The following is a 20,815-nucleotide window of genomic DNA, read 5'->3' as shown; positions in this document are numbered from 1 at the left end:
GGGGGCGGGGGAGTCCCTACCTCTCTCATGTATGTGGTTTTCCCATTTATATGTACATGTTGAATTTGGTTATTTGCTCTTGCTAAGCTGTTTCATATCTATTGGTTATTAGACCAGCCAGAAGAACCTTGAGAATAGAAGGAAGTTTGTTCCTCTCCCACAATTTGAAGGTCACAAACCCATATTGACTTCACCTACATTATTCTGCTTTGTGGGCCTCAGTTTCTTCCCCTGTAAAAAAAGAAGCATAACTGAAAAATGCTGAAGGCATTTTCTGGAAGGTTCCTTTTATTTCTAACATCTTGTGATCTAGATGGTCTTGCAGTTTGTGATTCTAATGTAGCTATGCCCCAGACTGTGAAAAACCCAGCGAGTCCAAAAATATTTCCTACAGGAGAGGATTATTTAAGATTATTAGTCAAAGATAGTGACTTGTGCACATATAAATGTACATATTACATGACAGAATAGGTTGTTTTTAACTCCGTCCTAAATAAAGAAACATAGCATTAAAAATTATGCAACACAGAATAGAGAAAAAAATGTGTCTCAACACCAGTAAAATAATAAACAGAATGCATAATAGCAACAAAATTTTTTAAAATTCATCACCTCATTAGATGTTGACTTGGCATTTATTAAAAACACAAATTTTTGCTTTTCAAATTAAGACTTTTCAAGAGATGAAACCTCAGAGTAAAAGAACTAGGATGTGCCTGTCCTGTGGTGGTGCAGTGGATAAAGTGTTGACCTGGAATGCTGAGGTTGCTGGTTCAAATCCCTGGGCTTGCCTGGTCAAGGCACACACAGGAAGCACTTACTATAAGTAGATGCTTCCTGCTTCTTCCCCCTATTTCTCACTCTCCCTCTCTTTCTCTCTCTCTCTCTCCCTGCTCTCTCCAAACATCATTAAATAAAATTTTTTTAAAAAGTACTAGAATGTGATTGTAAGTTAGTAAATAGTAACAACCCATATGACTGCAATTTATCTGGAGGAAGATTCTAAGAACAAAATCACGGTGGAGACCTTGGAACACAGAACGTGGAAGAACCAAGAACTTGTTTATCCAGCACTACCCTGAGAGAAGGAGCACTGACTCCTAGAAAAGCAAACCAGCCTGGAGAGATAGAAGAGTATAAAGAATGCCTGCTTTGGATTGCCTGGATCTGAATTTAACCTCTGAAATTTGTCAGCCCTGTAGCCTTTGGAGAGTCGCTTAAACTCCGGTTGCTCTGTATTTTCTCATCTACTTAGTGGAGAAGTACCCTTCCTAGGAGGTTACCTCATGGGGTTTCTGAGAGCACTTATGAATCAATGTAAGTAAATCATTTAAAAAAAAGAAAAACAAAAGACTTTATAAAAATAATAAAGGCCCTGGCCGGTTGGCTCAGCGGTAGAACGTCGGCCTGGCGTGCAGGGGACCCGGGTTCGATTCCCGGCCAGGGCACATAGGAGAAGCGCCCATTTGCTTCTCCACCCCCGCCCCCCACTCCTTCCTCTCTGTCTCTCTCTTCCCCTCCCGCAGCCAAGGCTCCATTGGAGCAAAGATGGCCCGGGCGCTGGGGCTGGCTCCTTGGCCTCTACCCCAGGCGCTGGAGTGGCTCTGGTCGCGGCAGAGCGACGCCCCGGAGGGGCAGAGCATCGCCCCTGGTGGGCAGAGCTTTGCCCCTGGTGGGCGTGCCGGGTGGATCCCGGTCGGGTGCATGTGGAAGTCTGTCTGACTGTCTCTCCCGTTTCCAGCTTCAGAAAAAAAAAATAAATAAATAAAAATTAAAAAAAATAATAAAGACTTTTTTCCCCACATGATAGAGACCCCATAATTTTGGGGTTTATTGAAAACAGAAACTACATATGATGCCTCTGTTTTAATGCTAATTCAATAATATTAAAAGCGCTTTTAGTGGTTTTTCCAGTTCCAAACACAGTTAAATAGAATATAAAATTCCAATAAGACAATTTATAGAAGTTGACAAATGTATAGCAAAATTCATCCAGAAAAACAAGCAAAATTTTACTCCCTTCCACCCAAAAAAGTGTTCTTGGATTTACCTTCAAATTTTTACTTCTCAGTCAAGAGAATGAGAAGATGAGTCACAAACTGGGAGAAAATATTTGCAAATGACACCCAAGATAAATAAAAAATATACAAAGAACTCTTAAAACTCAACCATCAAAAAATGAACAACCTACTTTAAAAATGGGCAAAATAACAGATTCCTCGCTAAAGAAGATATACAGATGGCAAATAAGCATATGAAGACACATCTGTGTCATTAAGGAACTGTAAACTATATTAACAATGCAATACCACTACATACTATTAAAATGGCCAATCCAAAACAATGACACCACCAATGCTGATGAGACTGTGGAGCTCTCCTTCATTGATGCTCCCATTCATTACTGGTGAGAATGCAAATTGGTATGGCCACTTTGGAAGACAATCTGGTGGTTTCCTACAAAACTAAACACACTCTTAACATACAATCCAGCAACCATGGTTCTTGGTATTTCCCCAACACAGTTAAAAATGTACCCACACAAAAATGTGCACCTGGGGCCTTGGCCAGTTGGTTCAGTGGATAGAGTGTCAGCCCAGCATATTGATGTTCTGGGTTTGATTCCCTGTCAGGGCACACCTGAGAAGTGACCAACTGGTTCTCTTTCCCCTCTCTCCCCTTTCTCTTCTTCTTCCCCTCCTGCAGCCAGTGGCTCAGTTGGTCTGAATGCTCAATCTCAGGCATTAAAAATAGCTCAGTTGATTTGAGTATTGGCCCAAGATGGTGGGGGGGGGGGGAGATTGACAGGTGGATCCTGATCAGGGCACATGTAAGAGTCTGTCTTACTATCTCCCCTCTTCTAACTTAAAAAAGAAATATGAACATGGATGCTTATAGCAGCTTTATTCATAATTCCCCAAACTTGAAAGCAAACAAGATGTCCTTTCATAAGTTAATGTAAAAAGAAACTGTGCTACATCCAGACAATGAAATATTATTCAGCAGTAATGTGCTATTGTAAGGTCGGTGGATAATAGGGGATGGTCACGTGGGGAACCCAGACCCGCGAACTTTGGCTAGGACCGCCCACAACCAAGCGACCCTAAAGAAACTTCCCAGGAACCCTTTAGAAAAAAGCAACCCTCTGCCAGCCAGTGAGATTTCACCACGTCATATTAGCTCGACTTCCCTAGAGGGACCCTTTAAATACCTCCCACTCGGTTTAATCCTTGCGACTTCCCTGGCCTCTATCTTTCCTTGGGGCCAGGGAACCTTGCCGGGTGGGATGAGCTGTACTCAATAAAGCCTTTTGTTATTCCACACTTGGTGGCTCTGGCCCCTTCCTTCCTTCTTGGCGGGGAAAAATACCTTACAGCTATCAATTCATGGAAATGCATATTACTAAGTAAAAAAAGTGAGTTTGAAAAGCTGTCTACTATTTGATTCCAAGAATATGACATTCTGGAAAAGGCAAAACTATTAAGACTGTGAGAAGATCATTGTGAGGTCTCTCCACTGTGGTGTGAGATGTTGACGGTAAAGGAAGCTATGCTTGTGTGGGGGCGGGGGCATATGTTCAATTTTATATATATAATTATTTCATATGCTTTCTTTTTATTTTTTTAAGAATTTATTCATTTTAGAGAAGAGAGAAGGAGTAAAGAGAGAGAGAGAGAGAAGAGGGGAGGAGCAGGAAGCATCAACTCCCATATGTGCCTTGACTGGGTAATCCCAGGGTTTTGAACCAGCGACCTCAGCATTTCAGGTCAACGCTTTATCCACTGCACCACCACAGGTCAGGCATATGCTCAATTTTGTTTTGAACCTAAAACTGGCCTAAAAATATTTTTAAAAAGGAAAAAGCACAATGGACCACATTGTTGTGAAGCCAAAAAAAAAAAAAAAAAACAAGCCTGACCTGTGGTGGCGCAGTGGGATAAAGCACCGACCTGGAACACTGAGGTTCCTGGTTCGAAACCTTGGGCTTGCCTGGTCAGGGCACATATGGGAGTTGATGCTTCCTGCTCCTCCCCCTTCTCTCTCTCTCTCTCTCTCCTCTCTCTCTCTCTCTAAAAATCAATCAATAAATAAAATATTTTTTTAAAAAAAGAGTGATCTTTAAAAAAAAAAAAAAACCAAAACAAATGTATGCTCATGTTACCCAGGATGAGAAAAATGCTAAGCATTATTGGCTAGTGCTGGCTCACTCACATGTTTCAAAAGGCAATATAACATCAAAACTGTTAAATTTTCAGGTGATACAGGTTTTTAAGATCAGGAGGCTATGGGGGAATTTTTAAAATACCTATTAAGTGTTACACAGGAAAAAAGTTATGTGGAAAAGCAGGTTTTTAACACTGATGACACTGACTTGTTTCACATGGACATTGGCAAATGAACCTATATAATACAAATTGTTGTTAATGTTCAGGGTTTCATGAAGAGGAGTCACAAAGTAATGAGGCAGCAACAACAATACTGCAAGTGGAGGACCCCAATCTGCCCAGGGTTGAGGTGCCTTGGAGAGGTCAGCTATCCAACTTATTAAGCAGAAATATGACATCTTGCATAAGAAACTAACAAGCAGAATACAGTGTACAATTTTATTATTTAGTTTTGAAAAACTGATTAGATTTTTCTTGCCCTTTCTGGGACATAACACCACACTATATGCTGTCTGATTCCTGACCTGCAGAAAGCTCCAGTTGGACCAAGCACCCACATACTTGGGAATTCCCTGGACGTGACTGCTGTCAGTCACGAGTGCTTGACCTCGACCTTCACTCCCTCAGGATGGAAACAAAAAGTCACTCGGTGCTTTGACTTTCCTCCAACACAAATGGCCTCCAAAGTCCCTGGTTTTAAATTATTCAAAGACTATAATTATTTTATATATATATACAGGAGTGGACAAAGGTAGATATTATGTTTGTGTGTGTATACATATGTATATGAGAGAGAGAGAGAGAGGTCTTTAAAAAGAAACACATGGAAAACAAGGTTATATATTGATCAATTGGTAAAAATGTTGTGACCAGAAGTTCACAGGAACCCGATCCTATATTTCCACTAGGAGCAAATTCACTAATTTATTACATTATAGAGCATAAGTACCATGGATAATTAGAACTGATTGTATTTATAATTGTCCCAAACTGGAAGCAACCATGATATTTTTCAGTAGCTGGATGGATAAACAAACTGTGGTACATTCATACAATGAGCTGTTATTCAGTGATTTTAAAAAAATGTGCTAGCCAAGGCTCCATTGGAGCAAAGATGGCCTGGGCGCTGGGGATGGCTCCTTGGCCTCTGCTCCAGGCGCTAGAGTGGCTCTGGTCACGGTAGAGCAACGCCCCGGAGGGGCAGAGCATCGCCCCCTGGTGGGCAGAGCGTTGCCCCTGGTGGGCGTGTCGGGTGGATCCCGGTCCGACGCGTGCAGGAGTCTGTCTGACTGTCTCTCCCTGTTTCCAGCTTCAGAAAAATACAAAAAAAAAAAGTGCTAGCAAGCCATGAAAAAACATCTGAAATGCATATTGATAAATAAAAGAAGCCAACATAAGAAGGCTACAACCTATACTAGTCCACTTAGATGATAGTAAAGTATTCGTAGTTGCCAGTTAAGGGGGAAAAGAGGAAGGGATGGATGAATAGATGAAACATGGGATTTTTAGAGCCGTGAAATTATTTTGTATGATATTATATTTGTGGATACATGACAGTATGCCTCCATCAAGGCTCATTGAAATGTACAGCAAAAAAGAGTGAACTTTAATATGTGCAAATTAAAATATATAATTTTGGAGATTGGGGAAATCCCAGGTTGGAATGCAGAATGTGATAAAGCAACCTAACTGTATGAAACAACCTCACTGCAGTAGTTAAGGGGAAAAGTGATTATTTAGATAACGTTGGAAATTAGTGGAATTTGTAAGACTAAAGACAAAAGCAATTGTATATACACACTGTACTGTAGTTGATAAATTTGTTTCTTACAGGGGAATGGATTAACAATTCAGATACTGCTATTCATGAATACTTAACTCAATAAATGGCAAATAATAGGAGCCATGATTCTCATTATTGAAATAGGAGTTGACCGATAATCAAGGGGAGAAGGCTAAAATGATCCATATAATAACATGTTAGAGTTGGAAACATCAATATATATAAACTCATGTTTAACTTAAAATAGCTACAGATGGTTACATATAGATATATTTATAGATATGTGTGTATATACACAGTTAGTATGCACACAAATATTTTCTTGTTATCAATTGAGAAGGCCTGAAGCAACAACATCAATAGCAACAGTCATATCAAGCACCCAGATTTTGGTTTCTATTACCATTTTCCAATAATAGGAACTAGGGATCCTTGAAGAAATGGCTGAGCCTAGGACTAGGGCAGAGAATATAAAAGATGAGCTTGAAGCATATTATATTAACAGAAAGTAAGAAAGTGCTAACACACACACACACACACACACACACATACAATGATGGGTAAGTGTCAAAGGGGCACAGGAGCCAATTAAGAAGTCTCAATGACCAAAGCTGGAATAATTTGAGCAACAAATAAAATAGTATTGGATTATAATGCAAAATGAAAAATATTCATGAAACCAAAGTGATATAAAGAATTGAACAGACCTATATAACGAAAACTACAAAGCATTGTTAAGAGAAATCGAAAAAGACACAATGAGATGGAAAAATATTCCTTGTTCTTGGATAGGAAGATTAAATATAATCAAAATGGCCATATTACCCAAAGCAATTTATAAATTTAATGCAATTCCCATCAAAATTCCTATGACATTTTTTAAAGAAATGGAACAAAAAATCATCAGATTTATATGGAACTATAAAAAACCCCAAATAGCCAAAGCAATCCTAAGGAAAAAGAATGAAGCTGGGGGCATTACAATACCTGACTTCAAACTATATTATAGGGCCACTCCAATCAAAACAGCATGGTATTGGCAGAAGAATAGACACTCAGACCAATGGAACAGAATAGAAAGCCCAGTAATAAAACCACATATATATGGTCAAATAATTTTTGATAAAGGGGCCAACAATGCACAATGGAGAAAAGAAAGCCTCTTCAACAAATGGTGCTGGGAAAACTGGAAAGCCACATGCAAAAGAATGAAACTCGACTACAGCTTGTCCCCGTGTACTAAAATTAATTCAAAATGGATCAAAGACCTAATTATAAGACCTGAAACAATAAAGTACATAGAAGAAGACATAGGTACTAAACTCATGGACCTGGGTTTTAAAGAATATTTTATGAATCTGACTTCAAAGGCAAGAGAAGTGAAGGCAAAGATAAATGAATGGGACTACATCAGACTAAAAAGTTTTTGCTCAGCAAGAGAAACTGACAACAAAATAAACAGACAGCCAACTAACTGGGAAATGTTATTTTCAAACAACAGCTCAGATAAGGGCCTAATATCCAAAATTTACAAAGAACTCGTAAAACTCAACAACAAACAAACAAACAATCCAATAAAAAAATGGGAAGAAGACATGAACAGACACTTCTCCCAGGAAGAAATAGACATGGCCAACAGATATATGAAAAGATGCTCATCTTCATTAGTTATTAGAGAAATGCAGATCAAAACTACAATGAGATACCACCTCACACCTGTTAGATTAGCTGTTATCAACAAGACAGGTAATAGCAAGTTTTGGAGAGGCTGTGGAGGAAAAAGAACCCTCATTCACTGTTGGTGGGACTGTAAAGTAGTACAACCATTATGGAAGAAAGTATGGTGGTTCCTCAAAAAACTGAAAATAGAACTACCTTATGACCCAGCAATCCCTCTACTGGGTATATACCCCCAAAACTCAGAAACATTGATATGTAAAGACACATATAGCCCCATGTTCATTGCAGCATTGTTCACAGTGGCCAAGACATGGAAACAACCAAAAAGCCCTTCAATAGAAGACTAGATAAAGAAGATGTGGCACATATACACTATGGAATACTACTCAGCCATAAGAAATGATGACATCAGATCATTTACAACAAAATGGTGGGATCTTGATAACATTATACGGAGTGAAATAAGTAAATCAGAAAAAAACAAGAACTACATGATTTCATACACTGGTGGGACATAAAAACGAGACTAAGAGACATGGACAAGAGTGTGGTGGTTACCAGGGGTGGGGGAGGGAGAGGGGAAGGGGGGGAGGGGCACAAAGAAAACTAGATAGAGGGTGACGGAGGACAATCTGACTCTGGGCAATGGGTATGCAACATAATTGAATGACAAGATAACCTGGACATGTTTTCTTTGAATATATGTACCCTGCTTTATTAATGTCACCCCATTAACATTAATAAAAATTTATTTTTAAAAAAAGAATTGAACAGATAGATAAACGGGAGAGAAGAAACTAATCTCCCATGCAGAAGAATTTCAAATAGTTTATGTAGCTTATCCACCCTCAAAGTGGTGGAGAATAACTCCTCAATCCATAATTGTGAGCTGCACTTAATAACTTCTTTCCAAAGAATACAGTATTAAAATAAAAGCCAAGGTGGAGGAAAAAGAGTAACTTTACAGTGGATAAATCTAACAAACACTGCCTGAGACATGTGACCAAGGTAACCTTCAACAGTGATAATTTATGTTGACAGTATTTACTGTTGATATACGATGAAAATGGATACTTTACCTCTGTCATAAAAACATATAACCCTAGTCTAATCATGAGGAAAACTTCAAACAAGCTCAACCTTAAGAACATTCTTCCAAATATCTGACCAATACTACTCATAACTGTCAAGGTCATTACAAACAGGGAAAGTCTGAGAAACTATCTCAGCCAAGTGGGTTTTTTGACAACATGACAAACTCAATACAATGTGGTATTATTCTACATAGACTCCTGGAACAATAACAGAAAAACATTAGGCAAGAGCTAAAAAAAAATCTGAATTTAAAATTATGAGTATTAGTTAATAATATATTAATATTGGAGCCAACTGGGAAAAGAAGCATCTGCGAAACTATAGCCAACAATTCAGATATAACAGAAGTGAGGTCCACGTTCTGGGAAGTTCTTCCAGAATAAGGGCAGGTATCTGCGGGAGATATAACCACAGTGGTGCTGTCTAAACCCAAACTTTTACCCTTAAAATCTCTGACTCTGGAAAAGCTCAAAAAAATGCAGCAAGCAGCACAGGAAATAGTTCACCAACAAGAAATGGCAGAAAATGAAAAACTGTAAATCACCGAATAACTAAGCACTTCTACAGGACACCCTCCCTTACTATTTATAACAGCTAGAGAATAATCCACCTGTCTGCTGAAAGTGGTATGTGTTAATGAAACTGATACTCATACTAGTAATATAAAAACATCCAAGATTAATAAAACTTGTGAATTTAAACACTCTGGTTTGTACTGAACACAGCCATTAAAAAATGAATCCAAAAAAATATTAATATTGGTTCATTAATTCTAACAAATATATTAATGTAAGATATTACTAGGTGAAACTAGATGCATACTATCTTTTCAGTTTTTCTATAATTAGTAGTTATTTCTAAAATAAGTATTTGAAAATAAAGTTTATTAAATCCTAAAAGAATAATAATGATAAACATTGATAGCCTGACCAGGTAATGGTGCAGTGGATAAAGTCAGACTGGGATGCAGAAGACCCAGGTTTGAAACCCCGAGGTCGCCAACTTGAGCGCTGGCTCACCAGCTTGAGCATGGTATCACAGGCTTGAGCAAGGAATCATAGATATGACTCCATGGTCACTGGCTTAAAGCCCAAGGTTGCTGGCTTGAGCAAGGGGTCATTTGCTCTGCTGTAGCCTTCCAGTCAAGGTACATAAGAGAACGCAATCAATAAACAACTAAGGAGCTGCAATGAAGAATTGATGTTTTTTATCTCTCTCTCTCTTCCTGTCTGTCTATCCCTATCTGTCCTTCTCTCTGTCTCTGTCAAAAAAACAAAAAACAATGCTTTTTCCTCTTGGGAAAAATGACAACCTTAGACACAAACTGTAAGTCAGAGGTTCCCATGACCCCCTCCTTGGGTTCTACTAATTTGCAAGAACAACTCACAGAACTCAGGAAACTCATTTACTCACTAGGTTACTAATTCATTACAAAGAAAATGAAAGGATTTGAATCAACAGCCAGATGAAAAGATGCACGGGGAAAGGTATGTGGGAGCGCTCAGAGCTTCCCCGACCTCTCCTCTCCAGGTCATCACGCTCTTCTCCTCCAATCGCCATGTGTTCCCCAACCCAAAAGCTCTCTGAACCCCATCCTTTTGGGTTTCATGGTGGCTTCACTACACAGGCAAGGTTGATTAAATCATTGGTCATTGGTGCTTGATTTAACTAACCTCCCACCCCTTTCCCCTCTCTGGAGTTTCAAGAATGGTGTTGAAAGTCCCAACCCTCTAATATGTGGTTGGTTCTGGCTACCAGCCTCCATACCTAGATGCTTACCAAAAGTCACTCATTAAAATAACAAGTAACACTTTATTTGTTTTGAAATTTCCCGTGCTATCATTATAGGAAATTCCAAAAGCATTAGGAGCTCCTTCAATGAAGAGCAAATATATATTTCTTAAAAATCATAATATTGCACATCTCTTGATAATTTCTGCCTGAATTCATCAATACTACTATTACTTAAAAATGATATGAACAAGTTTCTTTTCATGGTCCTTGATTTCTGCTGAACTGTGGAGCCAGTAGAGCTGTGTGGTGCCTTGTATCTGCCTGCCTCCTGAAGTCCAGTTTGCCATCTCTCAGCATCTGGAGAAGCTGAAGGTATGTTCAGAAGAGTATGTTCCCAGGAAAAGTGAGAAAGATTTGGAGCCCTGGCCGATGAATCAAACACACTGATTTGTCTCTTGATCCATCCTGTTCTGGTCCAGAGAAATAAGACTGTTGTTAATGAGATTGGTGCCATCCTGTGTACTTTCTGTACCTTGAACTCTCTTGTGTCAGAGATCTTGATCTTGGTTTCATTTCTGTTCTAATGGGTCCAGGTTCTTTCTATCTCTGGACATGGGATCTAGGTCTTTGATTTTGAAACCAAACTTGAACTTTTGACTCTGGAATTCCAATTTCCTTAGCAAGTTGCTCTCTGGAATCAATCCCAAGATAAGGGTTGTTCACAAATGCAGTGATGAGGGTATGTAATTGGGAGGAAGTGTAGCTGATATGACAGTGTCTACTCTATTTTGAATCTTCTCTACAGGGTAATCTTTGTCTTGGCTTGCTTCTAAGTCTTCCTCAGGTTTTGATCTTTTCTGGACCAAGTGCCTAGTTCTTCAACTCAAAAACCAAATCTGAATTATCATCTGTAAATTTTGTGCAGCTTCGTCTATGAGTCATTGTGTTTGTAGAGTTGTCTGAGCCATGTTGGAAAAGTCTCAGCCTTCAACCAGGAGCCATAATAAAAAGTATTTACCACAACTAAAATTTTGTTTTGAAGTTCTTTTAGCTATTTGGATTTTATTTGAATTGCAACAAATAAAATAATTAATTTTGGATAACATGATATATTTTTATTCTTTTATCATTAAAATAGCTCTAATCACTTTTTATTTTTTAAAATATCTTCAGTATGTTTTTTCATTTTTGCCTTTTATCATTATTGTCTTTTTATAATCACAAATATAAGTTTAAAACATAAGAAAATGGGAAGGAAGAGAAGGGCAGAGGGATTCAGGTAAAGAGGAAGAGAGAAAGGCAGGCAAGCAGGGAGGGAGGGAATTCCAACCTTTCAAACTAGAAAACCTTAGAACTCTGTATTTTTATCTTTAGAAATTATTGGCCACCCTGGGCCCCTCTTACATGATGCAGCTCACTGAAACAAGAGTGATACAGAGTAGAAATAGTTGGCCCTAGAGAACTCATTCAGATTCCAAGCAGACCTCCTGCTTAAGGGCCTCTCCAGGGACCTCCCTCACTCTCCCAGGTCCAGCTGGGATCAAGTCCCTGTGGCCGTTGTTATTTGGAAGCAGAGTCAAAAAGGCTTCCCTTTGAACAGAAAGACTGCAGGGGTATTTCCCTGCTCAGACGTTCTACCTATGCATCTTCTAAAAGAAGACAACGTCAGTGAAGTCACAGAGCTCTAACCATATCTGGGGCTTTTGCTCCAGTGTTGAAACAGATTCCGTTCAGGCACGCTCCACTGAGAACATCTCTTGTTGGCCTAGAGAGCCCAGGTGAAGACAAATCTCCTTCTCATTCAAACCCATCTTCTCCTAAAAACATCCTCTCTGGGAACCTGTGAGTATACAAGCCATGATTAGAAATCGAATCCTCATTTATTTATCATCTTCCTGGGTTACCTATCAAGAGGAAACAAGTAACCAGTTTGCCTTCCTCTGGTCTAGACCAAACCCTATAACTGTCTATTTTACCAGATGTTTGTGTTTGGGGTGTCTTTGCTCTCTCTCTCTCTCTTTCTTTCTCTCTTTTTTCTTTTACCATCACTGTGATATGATGGAGAAGATGGTTCAAGATTGACTTGGTTTTATTTAAATATCTTGGTACCAATTCAGAGAATAATTCAATCTTCATAGACTCTTCTGTTAAATCCTGAGATTATAGTGCAAACAGTGGACATTACTGATTCACAGAAACCCTGGAATGGGAAGGCCTCGGGATAACTCATATGCACAGCCCTTACTTCCATTTTGAGGACTTCCTCCTGCCTGGCTTCCATGAAACCAAAAAGCACCCTGTGTACCACTTCTGCTTGGGTTGACACAGGAGGGGAGGAGTTTCCACTTAGTATCAGAAATACCCACGGAATATCATTCCTCAATCTTTAGGACTTCTCAAATGAAATTATCTTTAGAAATTGTATAGTTTTCCCAGACTATTTCTTTTTTAATGAAATTATTTTGTTTTTGTTTTTGTTTTTTCAGAGAGAGAGAGAGATAGACAGGGACAGACAGACAAGAATGGAGAGAGATGAGAAGCATCAATCATTAGTTTTTCATTGTGCATTGTGACATCTAAGTTGTTCATTGATTGCTTTCTCATATGTGCCTTGACTGCAAGTCTTCAGCAGACCAAGTAGCCCCTTGCTCGAGCCAGCGACCTTGGGTCCAAGCTGGTAAGCTTTGCTCAAACCAGATGAGCCTGCGCTCAAGCTGGAGACCTCGGGGTCTCAAACCTGGATCCTCAGCATCCCAGTCCTACGCTCTATCCACTGCACCACCACCTGGTCAGGCTTGTTGTTGTTTTTTAACTCACAAATTTACAGTGGCAGAGAAAGGTCTTATACTATCATCAAGTGTCACAATACCCTTATCAATCATTCATTCATCATGGTCTGTCAGCCAGATGGTCAACCAAAGCATTTATTACTCACTCTGCCAGTCAGCCCACCTGTGGTTTGAACTCAGTTCCTTTTGGAACTGGAGAACAGCACTTCTCAGTGCTCTGGCATCTGTTCCCAACTCCCTTCCTTTCCTTTTCCAATCTGGATAATCTCTGTTCTCTTCTCTTTCCCTCCTAGGTCTGATTCTCTACACTCTTCCTTCCCTCCTCTCCACCTTGGCCAATAGGTTACTGACATGTCAGGGCTGCCTTTGCTGCATGATCTGTTGTGGGTCAGCCATGAAGCTTTACACACAATGCCTCATCCCTGGGCATGTTCTGAGACTGATAAACCATTTGAGCATTCTTTTTCATTCCTGTCCCTCTAAAGGAAAACCTGACTGCTCCATGGAAATTGGCAACGTAACCACAGTCACTGAGTTTGTTCTTCTAGGACTATCCAACAACCCTCAGGTCAGGGTAGCACTCTTTGTACTGTTCCTAATTATTTACCTCCTGATCCTCACGGAGAACCTACTGATGATGCTGGTGATCAGAGCTGATTCCCATCTCCACACCCCCATGTACTTCTTCCTGAGTCACCTCTCCTTCCTGGATGCTTTCTATTCCTCAATCATTGTGCCTAAACTGCTAGAGAACCTTCTTTCCAAGTGGAAGACTATATCCTTTCCTGAATGTTTCACCCAGATTTCCTTGGTCTTATTTTCTGGAGCCACTGAAGCTTGCCTCCTTTCAGTCATGGCCTATGACCGGTTCCAGGCTGTGTGTCACCCTCTGTTGTACATGGTGGCTATGAACAGGAAGGTATGTACTGGCCTGGTAGAAGCATCTTGGGCCATAGGAATTGGGACTGGCCTAGTTAATACCCTTTTCCTGGCTCAACAGCACTTCTGTGGACCCAATCTTATCCGCAGTTTTGTCTGTGAGCTTCCTCCAGTGCTCCTGCTGGCCTGTTCTGATACCCACGTTAGCATTGCCTCCATCTTGACAACCGTGGTGGTCCTGGGCTTCAGCACCCTTGTCTTGTTGCTGGGTTCCTACACCCGTATCATCATGACAGCCCTGGGGATCAACTCTGCTATGGGTCGGAGCAAGATCTTCTCCACCTGCTCTTCTCATGTCCTTGTGGTCACCATCTTTTATGGCTCAGGAATGTTCAGGTATGTCATATTATACCTCCTGAATGTAAATGTAGGATATTCCTCACCCTGAAGTGGCCTTGGTCTGTAGGACAGAATGTTGCAAAGTAGGAGGACTATAATTGTGATGGAATTCGGAAAGCCAGGTTCTGGTTCTGGCTCTGCTGTGGACTAACTGTGAATTACAAAAAATCCATTTTATTTTTGAGGCCTCAAAGGTCTACTCCGAAAAAATGAGCTTATACAAGAACTAAAAATGTTCATACTTTCATTAACTTGTGACTTAGGAGTTCTCAAAAGGAAATCAGGGAGCCTTTTAGTAGATTTTTATTCAGTGCAAGACAAAAAATAAAATATATCATCCTTGAAACAGATCCCATCTTTCTTGCTTGCTGGAATGTCATGCCCCCAAAGCTTACTTATGTTATAATTATCCATTAGGCACCTACAAGACCCCAGACTTTACATAATTGATTTTGGTATGTATCATCCTACAAGAGAAATATTATTCCCCTTTTCAGGTAAGGGACCCGAGGTTCAGGAGTAACCAGGTAATTTCTCAAAGGTCTCAGTCAAGCTAGTAATAGAGTCATAATTTAAAACAAGTCTCACTGACTTCAAACTTCATATTATTTCTTCCCATGCCTCTCTCAGACATAATCAGCTCCAACTGAAGAGTCCTTGCTCCCAGAAGACACAATCATTATGGCTTGTGCTCTCTATTAGTAAAATGCAGATGGATTTGCACAAATTGCTCCTCACTTTCTCACCTACATGTGACTTGGAGAGAAGCCAGGGGTGGGAATGGATGATAAAGAATGGTCTAGGAGAACCCAACCAGGACCAGGTGGTAGCACCGTGGATAGAGCATTGGACTGGGACACTAAGGACCCAGGTTCAAAACTCTGAGGCTACCGGCTTGAGCGTGGTCTCATCCAGCTCGAGCACGGGCTCACTAGCTTGAGCGCAGGGTTGCTGGCTTGAGCATGGGATCATAGACATGACCCCATGGTCGCTGGCTTGAGCCCAAAGGTCACTGACTTGAAGTCCAAGGTCACTAGCTTGAGCCCAAGGTCACTGGCTTGAGCAAGGGGTCACTTGCTCTGCTGTAGCACCCCAGTCAAGGCACATCTGAGAAAGCAATCAATGAACTAAGATGCCACAATGAAGAATTGACGCTTCTCATCATCTCTCTCCCTTCCTGTCTGTCTGTCCCTATCTGTCTTTCTCTCTCAGTCTCTCTGTCTCTGTCACAAAAAACAAACAAACAAAAAGAATGAGAGGCCTCACTTGAAACTGTGGACAAATCTCTTCATCATTCTCTCTCTCCATTTCTTCATATACCATAAGGAAACAACAAGCTTTCTCCTACCTACCTGACCAAAATGTTAGGAGAGATAAATTAGATGAATGAAAAACTACAGCTAAACAAATATCCTTTATAACCAAGCACACCAGAACTCACAAAGAACACTTCAATGATGATGGTACCATTGCTTAAAAAAAAAAAAAAAGTAATGCTTCTTTGGGAAATACTCCCAGTGGCATTTAATGAGATGCATCCAGAATCTTAATCTTATTATTTTGGGTTCATATATTGTGCTTAGCACATTTTTATCCTCTATTTTATTTACCAAGCGTTGCTTCTTTTTTAAGCCAGAGAAAAATGAATTTAAAAAGACAAAATGCTTGTTCCACTGAGCATTGTAAAAATAGCTAAGCATACAGTTTTGTAAGAAACAATGATCACAAGATGAGAACATGTGGTTAAATATATAGAAAAAAGAAAATCAAAATTTCTTATATTATCATCACAGCTGTTAAAGAAAGACAGTTTAAAGAGTGATAAGAGCTACAGAAATTTATGGATTATTAGTTCTACTCTAACCTGCAGTACTGGATCTGCTGCTGCTAAACGTTCTGTTCCCCAAGGCAACTCTTATAATGTTCTGCATAAGATCACTTGCGTTTGGAGGCATGTGAGGGCAGAAATGCCTGACTTCTCACTGACCATACACTCATTTCTAGGTGCTGCTGCCAGTGTTGGTCGGCTCAGCTCAGAGGACTCTCTTTGCAGAGTCTCTGAAATGGGATAGACCGTCATTGTCAATAGTACTGTGGCCATTGTCCTGAGCTCAGTTTGTCCCTTTGTGCAACTGCCTTCCAGGTACATGACTACAGCATCTGGCTCAGTTCTGGAGCAAGTACTCTCCATGCAGTACAGTGTGGTGACCCCTCTGTTAAACCCCCTCATCTACAGTCTGAAGAATAAGGAGGTGAAGGCAGCTCTGAGGAGGATGCTGGCCAGGAAGCCCAGGCTGACCTTCTAACCCAGGCTCCACTGCCTCATCAGGAGGAAAAGTCATGGGAAAGATGAGGAGGCAAGAAAAGTTATCACCACTCAGCTATTTCAACATTCGGTCTTTCCCAAAGCAGAAGCCTTAATCCTTTCGATCCCGGTGCTCCTCCCTAGTCAAGTTGGGGGAACTTCGCAGACCAGATGACACCCACCCACAGGGGGCCCAGCTGCCACACTGGAAATCCTCACAGCTTCACTGGCCGTTTCTACAACTATGGCTTTTCCCTCTCATTTCTTGTCCTTTCTACCCCTCCCCTTTCTGCCTCTCCTTTGTTCTTTTACTTTTGTCTATGCCCAAAGTATAAATCAGCCTATTTGACCACTAGCAAATATCCCACTGCATTTGAGAGAGTCCCATTTTGGTACTGTGAGACCCAACTTCTCCTTTGTTCTCATCCTAAACAATTCTCATCAAGATCTACAACTCCATAATAACTTAGGAAGAAATAAAACAAAATAAGTGTGTCTCCTCCTGTCCTTGTTCTTAACAAGTAACATCTAAAACAAAGCCTAGTAAATAACACATCTTCAGTAACTATTTGTTGACAAATTAAGGAATGAATGATGGGTCCTTCTAAAGAGTTCTTCCTCTGAGATGATCCTAGAAAATGGGAAGAGATGAATATTCTCCTTTAATGTGTAAGTCTTGAGAGCAAAGCTCCTGTCTAGTAGCTTCTGTTTCCTCAGTGTTTAGAATAGTCCTGTCACCTAATAGGTTTTCAAATAGTGTTAGATAATGGGGGGGGGGACAAATGAATGAAAAAGAAAGGAAAGTGAAAAAGGGAACATATTAAAAGGAACATTTCATTTTACCCAGTAAAATTCCTGCCTTCACAACAATATAGATATCAGAGAAAAGTAGCAAGGAGGAAAAATTGGGAGAGAAAAAGAATCCACATTTTGGGGCACTGCCCTGAGCCCCCCTCACACAGAGCTCTGAGTGGTGCACATGACAGCCCCTTCACCTGGACCACTTTAGCTTCCTGCCTGCTTCAAGGCATCCCAGGAACGAGAAAGGGCTGACGGGAGTGGAATAATTGTTCAGCTGCCACCCACCTCTCATTCAGCTCCCATGAAAAGTTCTCAGGAAGAGAACAATAGTTTCTTTCCTGCTTCTACCTAAAGGCATCAGTCAGTACTACCTCCATGCCAACTCCTTGGCTGATCTCTGTCTGTAATCCTCTGACACTCAAACTAAGACTCCCCTGCAAATAAACTTACTGTCAGTTTCTTTCAGCAAAGGCCTCTGAAGACTGTGGCCTGAATTATGGTACTGTATACCCACAGATAAAATTTCCTGACCTTCTCTCTGTAGGATGGGGCTATGGGGCTGAGCCAAACAGCCTCAATTTCAATTGCATTTCTTCAGTGGCCATTTGATGAAGCTAGTCCCTTATATTTTCCAAAGCATATGGCTCCCTGATGGTGTAACTGAGGCAGGGTAATATGTAAGTAGATATGTGAGCTCAATGCAAGGAATGTACGTTCAATCCTGCTCTCACCACACACTCATCCATAGGAGTTACTCCTAAAACCCTGCAGACCTGGGGAAAAGATTTTTGTCCTATAATTAAGAGGTGAATAACATGCTGGAAGATGCATCACATTGTGTTTAAATTCATACTAAAATTATACAATAAATATAAAATTATTTCCTGAGAGTTTGTTTTCATTAAATATAGAGGAAGGATGATTTCTCCACCCCTTCCCTGGACCTATAGGTCCCTAAGCAAGACATGAGGACCTCATTTGGAAGCTGCTAGCCTCTGAGACATGAGAAGTTAAGATCAAATTGCTTAAAACCCTAGTAGGTATAGGGGTGGGAACAGTACGATTAGCTATATTAGACATCTTAGGCAAGCAGGAAGAAAAAGACAGGAAATAGAAAATAGCTAATTCAGAAATGTGATCAATTAAATTGGAGTGTTGGAATGCTGGATTGTCAATGCAAGAAGAATCTCTGAAAAATCACCTAGATCAAAACCTTCATTTTTCCTGACTGGTAGTGGCACAGTGAATAGAGCATCACCTGGGACAGTGAGGTCTCAGGTTCAAAACCCTGAGGTCAACAGCTTGAGCATTGTTGGGGACTGAAATATAAACAGGGTATTTTTACAATCTGGATATCTTGGGGACAAAGGTGCTGGGCCCAACCCCCCACCTCACCTGCCTAGTTAACAAAGAGCTATACCTGATTCTCCCTTGTTCCACCCATGTTCTCCGGAAGAGGCTGGAAGCTAGTTTCTTATTGGTGTACAGTTAGGTTTGAATGGTATGGTGGGGGTTGTCTTTGAGTTGTCTTGGAAACAACTGAATTACTAATGGACCACGTTTTTTCCCTGAATAAAAACTGATACTCTTTGGGGAGCGGCCATTGCATCGGCTTAGGAGCAGTAGAGACTGTTCGCCGTGCCATCCTCCTGAACCCACCATCTGTATGTATATGTCTTTAAGTCTCTATCATTTATTTAATTCCATACCTTTTCCCATTCAAAGACCCCATAATAGACTCGTCATGGCTGGACCACGACAGAGCGTGGGTTCACCAGCTTGAACGAGGGGTTGCCGGCTTGAGTGTGGGGTCACTGACATGAGTGTGGGGTCACTGGCTTGCACCCAAAGGTTGCTGGCTTGAGCCCAATGTCACTGGCTTGAGCAAGGGGTCATTGGCTCAACTGGAGCCTCTTCTCATCAAGGCATGTATAAGAAGCAATCAACTGAACAACTAAAGTGATGCAACTATAATTTGATGCTTCTCATCTCTCTCCCTTCCTCTCTCTCTCTCTCTCTCTCTTGCTATAAAAAAATCACACCATTTTAAGAAGAGAAAATTGAGGCACAGAGGACAGAGATGACCTGTCCGGATTTGAAGTAGCAGAAACAGATGTTAGGACTCAAAGCTCCTGATTTTCCTTCTTTCACATTCCTCATAATCATTAGAATAAATAAAGTTTTGTGACAATCCTCCTTTAAAAAAGTGAAGCAGCCTGACCAGGTGGTGGTGCAGTGAACAGAGCATCGGACTGGGATGCAGAGGACCCAGGTTTGAAACCTGAGGTCACTGACTTGAGCACAGGCTCACCAGCTTGAGCATGAAATCATAGACACAACCCCATAGTCGCTGACTTGAGCCCAAAGGTCGCTGGCTTGAAGCCCAGGTTGCTGGCTTGAGCAAGAGGTCACTCACTCTGCTATAGCCTGCCGGTCAAGGCACATATGAGAAAGCAGTCAGTGAACAACTAATGAAGCTGAAATGAAGAATTGATGTTTCTCATCTTTCTTCAATCCTGCCTGTCTGTCCTTATCTGTTCCTCTCTCTGAGTCTCTCTCTGTCTCTGTCCAAAAAAAAAAAAAAAGAAAACAAGTGAAGCAGGAAGGAGGTGTAATGGTGAGCAGGGTCCAAACCAAAGGGCCCCAAGTGTCCAGAATCTTCAAGAGAGTTCCTGTCAGCTCTTTGTGAAGAGGATTTCCTTATTTCAAAGGTAAAGAAATCCCTCAAGCCCTTCCAGTCACCCATTCAGAATCCTGGAGCCCCTGCCTTGCTGTCTTTTTCCCACCCCACTTCTCCACCTGTCAAAATCCCACCCATTCTTCAAAGCCAACTCAAATGCCACTCCTTTCACAAATCCTTTATCTTTTTCCCCCATGCACACACACCCAAATATAAATAATCTTTATCCTATGAATGCTCAGGGCACATTTTTAACTTCTCCTAAGATGTTTGTGATACTATTCTTTGTATATAATTATTTATTAATGTTTATCTCACTCTCTTACTAGTCTTTTTAGCCAATTTTGGATCTTTTCTATAGTTCCTTGAATATGCTAGGTGATTCATAGAAGTTTGTTGACTATAATAGACATAGAAAGTGAATCCATCTTTCTGTTATAAGCCCAGCCTATTCCTCTTCAGTAGAGATGGAAGGTGGCTATGATCTATGGTTTCAGTGTCTAT

General features: G+C 40.7%; 1 protein-coding gene across 1 annotated transcript; it reads left to right on the top strand.

Moving 5' to 3' along the window:
* The first annotated feature begins 13,749 nt into the window (after window positions 1-13,749).
* On the top strand, window positions 13,750-16,831 carry LOC136322976 (olfactory receptor family 5 subfamily BS member 1 pseudogene). Its single transcript, XM_066254820.1, has 2 exons — window positions 13,750-14,522; window positions 16,669-16,831. The coding sequence occupies exons 1-2, from the start codon at window positions 13,750-13,752 to the stop codon at window positions 16,829-16,831; spliced, it is 936 nt and encodes a 311-aa protein (XP_066110917.1).
* Window positions 16,832-20,815: the final 3,984 nt, after the last annotated feature.

The sequence above is a fragment of the Saccopteryx bilineata genome, chromosome 2 (genome assembly GCF_036850765.1).
Source record: "Saccopteryx bilineata isolate mSacBil1 chromosome 2, mSacBil1_pri_phased_curated, whole genome shotgun sequence".
NCBI classification, from domain to species: domain Eukaryota; kingdom Metazoa; phylum Chordata; class Mammalia; order Chiroptera; family Emballonuridae; genus Saccopteryx; species Saccopteryx bilineata.
This window is presented reverse-complemented; position numbering and strand designations above follow the sequence as displayed.

Bases quoted from the DNA above. Each gene is read 5' to 3' on its own strand.
- LOC136322976 (XM_066254820.1), top strand. From the start codon at position 13,750: ATGGAAATTGGCAACGTAACCACAGTCACTGAGTTTGTTCTTCTAGGA. The intron at 14,523-16,668 runs GTATGTCATATT...ACTGCCTTCCAG, and splicing joins TATGGCTCAGGAATGTTCAG to GTACATGACTACAGCATCTG.